Consider the following 12,117-nt stretch of genomic DNA (forward strand, 5'->3'; position numbering starts at 1 on the left):
GTATTTAATATTTCATCATGCTATTTGTAAAAAGAAACCAAAATCTAACCTTGCCATGCATTTTTGAAGATTTCAAATGATTAGAGTTCTTAAACAATTAGGTTTCATTTTAATGTTCGAGCATGCATCCGTGTGTGCTCAGTCGCTAAGCCATGTCTGACTGTTTTGTGACCCCATGGACTATAGCCTGCCAGGCTTCTCTGTTAGTGGGATTTCCCAGGAGTGTGTTGTCATTTCCTTCTCCAGGTGTCTTCCTGACCCAGGGATCAAATCCAGGTCTCTTGCTTAGTCAGGTGGTTTCTTTACCATGGACCCACTAGGAAAGTCCATAATGTTCAGGCAGGTTTAGCTAAATAACCTTTGTTTAATACTGACCTGAGTGCAGTATAATTTATAGACTAATATAAATTTGTAAATGTAGAACTATATATGGAATAGTAACATCTATATTTTAAAAAGATAATGTTTCGTTGAGGTGATATAGAAACTTGCAAAGTTTAGACAGTGTAGGATTGTAAAGTTCATTAATATGGACTACAAATCCCAGTAAAAAGGATTATTTTTAAAAAAGAATTATAAAACCTATTAAGGTTGATGCGGTGGTGAAATCTACTTTTCCTGTAGAAATTTTGAAAACCAATCTGATTATTTGCTTTGAAATGTCATACTATTAAAATACAGACAAGCCAGATAATCTGCAACTCCATATCAGTCCTGTGTTAAACAAAATAAATTGAGAAAGAGATGATTATGCTTTTCTTCGGCATCTTTTCTTTTTCTCTTACACTTCATCAGTAGACTACTAGATGATGAATGTAAGTATTGACGTATATAGGGCACAGCATAAGCAGCTACTGTTGCTCAGTGGTGGGTGACAGAAGTGTCATCTTTTAGAAGAATGATATATCACTCTTCTATACTATTATATGATCATTAAAGATGTATTTATTTGATCTGGTTTCAGTTTTCTATCAAATGTACTACATTATAGTATCAACACAAGAAACACATGTCTTTTAAATAGGGAATAGCAGTATACTGTGCTTATTTGAGTGTTATTTTCACATTTAAATTTGCTTCATTGTAGTGATGTTATATAAAAATGAGAGTATTTTATACTTATCACCCTAGTGCTTCTTTCTATTACATATTTTTTGCAATACATGTTAGTCATATTGATTAGCTTAGATAAGTCGTATAATTCCATTTCTATGTCTTTTTTTCCCCATACAATTTTGCTCCTTTTTTCTGTAACCAGAAATAGTTCAAGTATTTGGTTACCAGAAAGCACATAAATACCTTCTTATATTTCAAAGAAATAAAGCAATAAAGCAAATTGAATTTATTTGAGTTGATGTCTGTGAATGGAGTGGGCTTCCCAGGTCGCTCAGTGGTAAAGAATCTACCTGCCATGAGGGTGGGATGATTTGAAAGAATAGCATTGAAACATGTATATTAACATATGTGAAATAGATGACCAGTCCAAGTTTGAGGCATAAAATAGGGCACTCAAAGATGGTGCACTGGGACAACCCAGAGGGATGGAACGGGGAGGGTGGTGGGAGGGGGTTTAAGACCGGGGGACACATGTCCAGCTGTGGCTGATTCATGTCAATGTATGCCAAAAAACTACCACAATATTGTAATTCAGTTCAGTTCAGTCATTTCATCGTGTCCGACTCTTTGCAACACCATGGACTGCAGCACGCCAGGCCTCCCTGTCCATCACCAACTCCTGGAGTTTACTCAAACTCATGTCGATCGAGTTGGTGATGCCATCCAACCATCTTATCCTCTGTCGTCCCCTTGTCCTCCCACCTTCACTCTTTTGCAGCATCAGGGTCCTTTCAGATGAGTCAGTTCTTTGCATCAGGTGGCCAAAGTATTGGAGTTTCAGCTTCAGCATCAGTCCTTCTAATGAGTATTCAAGACTGATTTCCTTTAGGATGGACTGGTTGGATCTCCTCGCAGTCCAAGGGACTCTCAAGAGTCTTCTCCAACACCACAGTTCAGAAGCATCAATTCTTCTGTGCTCAGCTTTCTTTATAGTCCACCTCTCACATCCATACATGTCTACTGGAGAAACCATAGCCTTGACTAGATGGACCTTTGTTGGCAAAGTAATATTTCTGTTTTTTAATATGCTATCTAGATTGGTCATAACTTTCCTTCCAAGGAGTAAGCATCTTTTAATTTCATAGCTGCAGTAACCATCTGCAGGGATTTTGGAGCCCCCAAAAATAAAATCTGTCACTGTCCATTGTTTCCCCATCTATTTGCCATGCAGTGATGGGATCGGATGCCACGGTTTTAGTTTCCTGAATGTTGAGTTTTAAGCCAACTTTTTCACTCTCTTCTATTACTTTCATCAAGAGGCTCTTTAGTTCTTTGCTTTCTGCTGTAAGGGTGGTGTCATCTGCATATCTGAGGTTATTGGTATTTTTCCCAGCAATCTTGATTCCAGCTTGTGCTTTAACAGCCCAGCGTTTTTCATGATGTACTCTGCATAGAAGTTAAATAAGCAGGGTGACAATATACCGCCCTGATGTACTACTTTTCCTATTTGGAACCAGTTCCATGTCCAGTTCTAACTGTTGCTTCCTGACCTGCATACAGATTTCTCAAGAGGCAGGTCAGGTGGTCTCCTTCAGAATTTTCCACACTTTATTGTGAACCACACAGTCAAAGGCTTTCGCATAGTCAATAAAGCAGAAATAGATGCTTTTCTGGAACTCTCTTATTTTTTTGATTACATCAGTTGGCAATCTGATCTCTGGTTCCTCTGCCTTTTCTAAAACCAGCTTAAACATCTGGAAGTTCATGGCTCATGTATTGTTGAAGCCTGGTTTGGAGAATTTTGAGCATTACTTTACTAGCGTGTGAGATGAGTACAATTGTGTGGTAGTTTGAGCATTCTTTGGCATTGTCTTTCTTTGGGATTGGGCTTCTTTTCCAGTCCTGTGGCCACTGTTGAGTTTTCCAAAATTGCTGGCATATTGAGTATAGAACTTTCACAGCATCATCTTTTAGGATTTGAAATAGCTCAACTGGAATTCCATTGCCTCCTCTAGCTTTGTTTGTGGTGATGCTTCCTAAGGTCCATTTGACTTTGCATTCCAGGATGTCTGACTCTAGGTGAGTGATCACACCATCGTGATTATTTGGGTCGTGAAGATCTTTTTTATACAGTTCTTCTGTGTATTCTTGCCACATCTTCTTAATATCTTCTGCTTCTGTTAGGTCCGTACCATTTCTGTCCCTTATTGAGCCCATCTTTGCATGAAATGTTCCCTTGGTATCTCTGATTTTCTTGTAAGAGATCTCTAGTCTTTCCCATTATATTGCTTTCCTCTATTTCTTTGCAGGGATCACTGAGGAAGGCTTTCTTATCTCTCCTTGCTATTCTTTGGAACTCTGCATTCAAATGGGTATAGCTTTCCTTTTCTCTTTTGCTTTTTGCTTCTCTTCTTTTCACAGCTATTTGTAAGGCTTCCTCAGACAGCGATTTTGCTTTTTTGCATTAATTTACTTGTATTCTTGTGAAGTAATTAGCCTCCAATTAAAAAAACAAAAACAAATCTGCCTCCCAATGCAGGAGATGGAAGAGACATGGATTTGATCGCTGGTTTGGGAAGATCCCCTGGAGGAGGAAATAGAAGCCACTCCAGTATTCTTGCTGGGGTAATCTCATGGACAGAGGAGCCTATCAAGCTACAGTCCATGGGGTCACAAAGAGTGAGACACAGCTGAAAGGCTAAGTAAGCATGCACACATGCTATGAATGAAGTAGGAAATTTGTGAATTTTTATGTACAGGAGTATAGAATGAGTAATATAGAATCAGTTTGGGTGAAGATCAGACTTGTATGAAATCAAGAAATTCCAATTTTAGGTAACAGAAATTAAAGGGTTAATTCATTCAAAATAATGACCTAACATGTATAGTATACCCTATAGCTAATTCACCGTATTACTTTATTTTTAAGCTGCCTCTTTGTATTCACTTGTATATTTTCATTAACAAATGGCTATTTCTTAGAAAGCCATAATGGAATCTGATGAAGAATGGTCCATAAACAAGAAATTGATTGATCTCTCTTCAAAAGACATCAGAAAGTCTGTAAGTATTACTTTTTCTTAATAAAAGAAATAACCCTACTGTTAGAATCTTTGTAATTTCCATATCTTATTTGAGAAAGAGACCATTTGGCTCAGTGACCAAAGGTGAAGTACTTATAATTCTATAAATGAAGAAGAAATTATTTTTGTCTTACCTGGTCTAGCAAATCCTTATTTGTCTAATGGCTTATATGAATATTTATTCCTGATTTTCCAGCCCTCTGCAGTAGTCCTTATAATTGGTTATGACAGCCATAAGACTGCCGTGAAAATTCTTCTTATGAGATTCTCAGCCATGAAAGTTCTTCTTATGAGATTGTCAGCCTCTGTGGGACAAGTGAGGAAAGATGCTTTCTTGTTACTGAATTTGTAATGAGAAAAACATTGGTCTCTCCTAAAGATCCTGTTTTAAATTTAAAACTCTCCTTCTCACTCCTTTTTTGTGGGGGGAGGGTACCTATACATAGGTCCACTGTTATGTTCCTTTAAAATAGTAGTTGAGTTAGATTATGAATACATTTTTCTTTTAGAGACCTTACTAACCATGCTTCATAGTTTAATCTTGATTTTCAAGTCAAGTTTTAAATTGAAGGAAGATTTAAGGTGAGTACTTCTGTAGTGACCTCCTTCTTTTCTAGAAATACACATTAAATGGAATAGATATATATAATAGAACTATAGATTTCTTTTTCTTTTTCTATGAAAAGAGTATTATATGAATGTATATTTGAATGCCTGCTATTTACCAGGCAGTGTTCTAGGTACATTTATACATAATGAAGCAGAGCAAAGACTTTTTGTAGCTTATATTCTGGTGCAAGAGTTGGGAACTGCATTCTTTGTACTAAACCCAACCTGCTGCTTGTTTGTGTGAATGAAGTTTTATAGTAACATAGATATATCCTTATATGAGTACTGTCTTTGGCTGCTTTCATGCTACAAGGGCAGAATTGAGAGTTACAATAAAAATTTTATGATGTGCAATGCCCAAATTATTTTTATTTAAGTTAAAACTTTTATTATAGGTTTTAAAAAGTTTTTTATAAGTTTTTAAAATTTTGCTGACCCCTATTATAGAAGATATCACTAGAATATTTCTATTGCATTTCTTTTGGAAATCCAGACTCCTGATACATGTGACTAATAGAATCTCCTTTTTTATATCCTTTATTACCTTTATTATATCCCAGACAAAAGATTGAAATCTGCATTATTGGAGACAGTTTTAATTCAAAAGTAAAACCATTTATAAGTCTTTTCTCTTTTTAAAAATTAAAAAGAAATTTAATACAATTTTAAAAGTTTACTTTCCATTTACAGTTATTACAAAATATTGGCTGTGTTTTCCATGTTGTACAATACATCCTTGAGCCTATATTATACATGATAGTTTGTATCTTCAACTCCCCAACCCCATATCGCCCCTGCTCATTGGTACTGGTAACCACCAGTTTGTTCTCTATATCTGTATGTCTGCTTCTTTTCCCCTTTATTCATTAGTTTGTTGCATTTTTTAGATTCCACGTATAAGAGATATCATATAGTATTTGTCCTCCTCTGCCTTATTTCAGTTCCCATAATGCCAAATGCCATCCAAGTCCATCCATGTTGCTGCAGATAGCAGAATTCTGTTCTTTTTAACTTCTTTGTCCATTCATCTGTTGATGGACACTTAAGATGTTTTCATATCTTGGCTATTGTAAATAATGCTGCTATGAACATTTTCCAACCAGTCAATCCTAAGGGAAATCAGTCCTGAATATTCATTGGAAGGACTGATGCTGAAGCTGAAACTCCAATACTTTGGCCACCTGATGTGAAGAACTGACTCATAGGAGAAGACCCTGAAGCTGGGGAAGACTGAAGGCAGGAGGAGAAGGGGATGACAGAGGATGAGATGGTTGGATGGCATCACCAACTCAATGGACATGAGTTTGAGCAAGCTGCAGGAGTTGGTGATGGACAGGGAAGCCTGGCATGCTGAAGTCCATGTGGTCGCAAAGAGTCAGACACGACTGAGCGAGTGAAATGAACTGATGAACATTCGGCTTTTTATACAGTTCATGGGGTTCTCGTAGCAAGAATACTAGGGTGGTTTGTCACGCCTTCCTTCAGTGGACCACGTTATGTCAGAACTCTCCTGTGGAAACCATCTGTCTTGTGTGGCCCTGCATGGCACGGTTCCTAGCTTCATAGAGTTACACAAGCCCCTTCAACATGACAAGGCAGTGACCATGAAGGAGACTAGAGATCTCTTCAAGAAAGTTGGAAATATCAAAAGAACATTTCATGTAAATATGGGCACAGTAAAGGACAGAAGTGGTGAAAACCTAACAGAAGCAGAAGAGATCAAGAAGAGATGTCAGGAACACACAGAAGAACTATACACCAAAGATCTTTATTGCCCGAGTCCAGCTCCAGCCGCCAGGGATTTAACCCAAAGGGAGGAATGGTGTTGGCAAGTATGATGGAGCCTCTGAATTTTCTTGGACTGTGTAACTTTATTTCAAGCTTAAGATTCTTTTTATACTTTTACAAAAGCATTAGGTCAGAGGTTTGACATTTTCAATTTCCCCTCACCCAGATTTATTGTCTCTATAAATCATTGTTGCCCTTCGAACAGAGTTTCTGCTCCAGCGGTTCTCTCAGAATAGTGTTTTACTGTAACTCGTGCTTAAGTCTGGGTTGCATACCACAAACCTCAGCTTATATCTTATCTTTCTAACTCTTGTTTGTCCCTAGTATCCTAAGCTCACTGTTTTTTAAAAAGCGCTTCTAGCTATTAACATTGCTAAAGTTCCTAATCTCTATGAGCTATAATAGAATATGCTAATATTACAACATTCCTTAAATCTTTAGCTTCTAACTATTTTAATTATTACTAAGCCCTAAATGCAGCAAACTCCTTTGCCATAAAAAAACTTTCCTCACAAATAGGCTTCAGATAGCAATCCCTCCCATGGCCTCAAGCTGCGGCCTATGTGCTCACCCTGGAACACTCTTCTGCAAAAGTCCTTGATCAAATGTCAATGATTAACTTTATGAATTATTCTCTGAGCACAGCTGCAGAAGGCTTTGTGCCTTCTCATGCTCCTCTCAAGAACAATAAGCACCTTAATATTCTTTTCAGTCAACTCAGCCGAGGAAAGGAAAAAACAAGTCAGAGTTATAAGGCCTAACTCCTTCATCCCGGGTCCGTGCCTGTGGGACAAAGAGAGGGATTGGGGCTGTGCCTCCATTTTGTCAGTAATGCCAAACACGGCTCCTGACACTTAATAACCCGAATAACCACAATGGTGTAATCACTCACCTAGAGCCAGACATCCTGGAGTGTGCAGTCAAAAGGGCATTAGGAAGCACTGCTGCCAATAAAGCTAGTGGAGGTGATGGAATTCCAGCAGAGCTGTTTAAAATCCTAAAAGATGATGCTGTTAAAGTGCTGCACTCAATATATCAGCAAATTTGGAAAACCTAGCAGTAGCCACAGGACTGGAAAAGGTCGATCGATATCCCGGTTCCCAAGAAAGGAAGTGCTAAACAATGTTCAAACTACTGGACACTTGGACTCACTTTCCATGCTAGTAATGTTATACTCAAAATCCTTCAGACTAGGCTTCAGCATTACGTGAAACAAGAACTTCCAAGATGTACCAACTTGGTTTAGAAAAGGCAGAGGAACCAGAGGTGAAATTGCCAATTTTCACTGGATCATAGAGAAAGCAAGGGATTTCCAGAAAAACATCTACTTCTGTTTCATTAACTATGCTAGAGACTTTGACTGTGTGGATCATAAAAAACTGTGGAAAATTCTTAAAGAGATGGGAATACCAGATCGTCTTACTTGTCTCCTGTGAAACCTGTATGAAGGTCAAGAAGCAACAGTTAGGACCTTATATGGAACAATGGACTGGTTCAAAATTGAGGAAGGAGCACAGTGAGGCTGTTTATTGTCACCCTGTTTATTTAGCTTATACATGATGTGCTTAGCTTAGTACATCATATAAAATGCTGGGCTGGATGACTTACAAGGTGGAATCAAGGTTGCCAGGAGAAATATCAACAACCTCAGATATGCAGGTGATACTGCTCTAATGGCAGAAAGTGAGGTGGAACTAAAGAGCCTCTTGATGAGGGTGAAAGAAGAGAGTGGAAAAGCTGGCTTAAAACTCAATATTAAAATAACTAAAATGGCATTTGGTCCCATCTCTTCATTGCAAATTGAAGAGGAAAAGGTGGAAGCAGTGAAAGATTTCTTCTTCTTGGGCTCTAGAATCCCTGTGTATGGTGACTGCAGTCATGGAATTAGAAGACCATTGCTTCTTAGAAGGAAAGCTATGACAAACAGTGCTCAGTCGCTTCAGCTGTGTCTGACTCTTTGTCACCCAATGGACCATAGCTCACCAGGCTCCTTTGTCGATGGCATTCTCCAGGCAAGAATAGTGGAGTGGGTTGCCTTGCCCTCCTCCAGGAGATCTTCCCCATCCAGGGATCGAACCTGCGTCTCGTGCCTTGCAGGCAGATTCTTTACTACTGACTCACCAGGAAAGCCCATGACAAACCTAGACAGTGTATTAAAAAGCAAAGACATCATTTTGCTGTTAATGGTCTGTATAGTCAAGGTTGTGGTCTTTATGGTAATTATATACAGATGTGAGAATTGGACCATAAAAAATCGAATAATTGATGCTTTTGAACCATGGTGCTGGAGAAGACTCTTGAGAGTCCCGTGGACAGCAAGGAGATCAGACCAGTCAATCCTGAAGGATATTAACCCTGAATATTCATTGAAAGGACTGATAGTGATCCTGAAGTTTCAATACTTAGGCCATCTGATGTAAAGAGCTGACTCATTGGAAAAGACCCTGATGCTGGGAAAGATTGAAGGCAGAAAGAGAAGAGGGCAACAGAGGATGAGATGGTTGGATGGCATCACCAAGTCAATGGACATGAACTTGGGCAAACTCTGGGAGATGGTGAGGGACAGGGAGGCCTGGAGTGCTGCAGCCATGGGATTGCAAAGATTTGGACATGACTTGGCAACTGAACAACAGCATAAACATTCTATGCATATACCTTTTCAAATTAGTGTTTTTGGTTTTTTCAGATATATATACCCAAGAGAGGAATTGCTGAGTTATATGGTAGTAGTATATTGAGTTTTTTAATAAAACTCTATACTGTTTAGCCTGGTGGCTACACCAATTTACATTCCCACCAATAGGGTTTTAGTGTTCTCTTTTCTTCATATCCTTGCCATCTTTGTTATTTGTTTTATTTTTAGCAGTAGCCATAAAGGTGTGAGGTGATATCTCATTGTGGTTTTCTTTTTGATTAGCATTTTCCTGATATTAGTGATTTTGAGCATCTTTTCATATGCCTGTGGCATCTTCATTTCCTCCTTGGTAAAATTCAGTTTTTTTTTATCCCCTTTTTAGTTGGGTTGTTTGTTTGTTTGTTTTTATATTGAGCTGTATTAACTGTTTATATATGTTGGATTAACCCCTTATTGGTCATATAATTTGCAAAAATTTTCTCCCATTTAGTAGGTCGTCTTTAAATTTTGTTGATAATTTCCTTTGCTGTGCAAAAGCTTTTAAATTTGCTTAGGTCCCATTTCTTTACTTCTGCTTTTATTTAATATACTCCCTGAGATGGATTAGAAAAGGCAATGGCACCCCACTCCAGTACTCTTGCCTGGAAAATCCATGGACAGAGAAGCCTGGTAGGCTGCAGTCCATGGGGTCGCGAAGAGTGGGACACGACTGAGCGACTTCACTTTCACTCTTTACTTCCATGCATTGGAGAAGGAAATGGCAACCCACTCCAGTGTTCTTGCCTGGAGAATCCCAGGGACGGGGAAGCCTGGTGGGCTTTTGTCAATGGGGTCGCATAGAGTCAGACACGACTGAAGCGATTTAGCAGCACCAGCAGCAGGAGATGGACACAAATATTTTTGCTGTGATTCATGTCCCTGAATGTTCTCTATTTTCCTGTAGGCATTTTATAGTATCTGGCCTTAACTTTAGATCTTTAATCCATTTTAACTTTTATTTTTTGTATGATGTTAGAGAATGTTCTAATTTCACTTCTTTAAATGTATCTGTCTAGTTTTCCCAGCACTGTTTATTGAAGAGACTGTCTTTTCTTCATATATTCTTGGTTCCTTTTGGTGACTATAGGTGTGTGAGTTTGTTTCTGGGCTGTCTGTTCTGTTCCATTGATCTGTGTCTGTTTTCAATGCCAGTATCAAACTGTTCTGGTGGGTGTAGCTTTGTATTAAAGAGTATGATCTGAAGTCAGGGAGCATAATTCTTCCAGCTTTGTTCTTCTTTCTCAAGATTGTTTTGGCTATTTGGGGTCTTTTGAAGGTATAATCTTCCAAAACTGAGCCAAGCACAAATAGAAAAGATGAATGGATGAATTACCAGTACTGAAATTGAGTCAGTAATTTAAAAATTTCCAGCAAACAAAAATCTAGAACCAGATGGCTCTACAGCTGAATTCTACCTAACATTTATCCTTCTGAAACTATTCCAAAAAATTGCAGAGGAAGAAATGCTTCTAAACTCATCTATATGAGTCCAGCATCACCCTGATACTAAAACCAGACAAAGATATCACAAAAAAGATTAGAGTTCAATATCACTGATGAACATAGATGAAAAAATCCTCAACAACTAATAGCAGACTGAATCCAGCAATATATTAAAAAGATCAAGTGAGATTTAACCCAGAATTGCAAGAACTTTCCAATATTCAAATCAATCAATGTGATACACCACGTTAACAAATTGAAAATAAAAACCATGTGATCATTTCAATATATGGCAGAAAAAAGCTTTTGATAAAACTTGGCATCCATTTATGATAAATTTCTCCAGAAAGTGGGCATAGAGGGAATATACCTCAAAATAATGAAGGTCATATATGGCAAACACACAGCTAACATCTACCCCCTCCTGTTGCTCCCTGCTAAAGTCAAGGCTTCAGAGTGTACAACAAAATTAGAATTAGGTTTTAACAACAATTTAGAACACAATAGAATTGTATTTTTGGCTAGACTTCTGAAAGAAAGATACCTTTTAAACTTAGATAAGAAGAACCCACAAAGTTAGCAGATGTCATTGATTTCATTTAAATCTCTTCTCTCTTACTAACTGGGGCAGATAAGACAGAGGTTAGGCTGTCTGTGGAGGCCTTACAAATAGCTGTGAAAAGAAGAGAAGCGAAAAGCAAAGGAAAAAAGGAAAGATATAAGCATCTGAATGCAGAGTTCCAAAGAATAGCATGGAGAGATAAGAAAGCCTTCCTCAGTGATCAATGCAAAGAAATAGAGGAAAACAACAGAATGGGAAAGACTAGAGATCTCTTCAAGAAAATTAGAGATACCAAGGGAATATTTCATGTAAAGATGGGCTCGATAAAGGACAGAAATGGTATGGACCTAACAGAAGCAGAAGATATTAAGAGGTGGCAAGAATACACAGAAGAACTGTACAAAAAATATCTTCATGACCAAGCTAATCATGATGGTGTGTGATCACTCACCTAGAGCCAGACATCCTGGAATGTGAAGTCAAGTGAGCCTTAGGAAGCATCACTACAAACAAAGCTAGTGGAGGTGATGGAATTCTAGTTAAGCTGTTTTGAATCCTGGAAGATGATGCTGTGAAAGTGCTTCCATTATGCCAGCAGATTTGGAAAACCCAGCAGTGGCCACAGGACTAGAAAAGGTCAGTTTTCACTCTAATCCCAAAGAAAGGCAATGCCAAAGAATGCTCAAACTACCACACAATTCCACTCATCTCACATGCTAATAAAGTAATGCTCAAAATTCTCCAACCAGGCTTCAGCAGTACATGAACCATGAACTTCCAGATGTTCAAGCTGGTTTTAGAAAAGGCAGAGGGGATTCATGTCAATCTATGCCAAAACCAATACAGAATTGTAAAGTAAAAATTAAAAATAAATAAATTAATTAAAAAAAAAAAAAAAGAAA

General features: G+C 38.1%; 1 protein-coding gene across 2 annotated transcripts in view; it reads left to right on the forward strand.

Moving 5' to 3' along the window:
• The window catches only part of CWF19L2 (CWF19 like cell cycle control factor 2), a 142,953-nt gene that overhangs the window by 119,241 nt on the left and 11,595 nt on the right, over nt 1-12,117 (forward strand). For both annotated transcript variants that reach the window (XM_040257907.1, XM_040257908.1), the window contains one exon: nt 4,039-4,119. In XM_040257907.1, coding sequence (XP_040113841.1) covers nt 4,039-4,119 — 81 coding nt within the window. The remainder of the gene's footprint in view (nt 1-4,038; nt 4,120-12,117) is intronic.

This window comes from Oryx dammah, unplaced genomic scaffold, assembly GCF_014754425.2.
Source record: "Oryx dammah isolate SB20612 unplaced genomic scaffold, SCBI_Odam_1.1 HiC_scaffold_17, whole genome shotgun sequence".
Classification (NCBI taxonomy): domain Eukaryota; kingdom Metazoa; phylum Chordata; class Mammalia; order Artiodactyla; family Bovidae; genus Oryx; species Oryx dammah.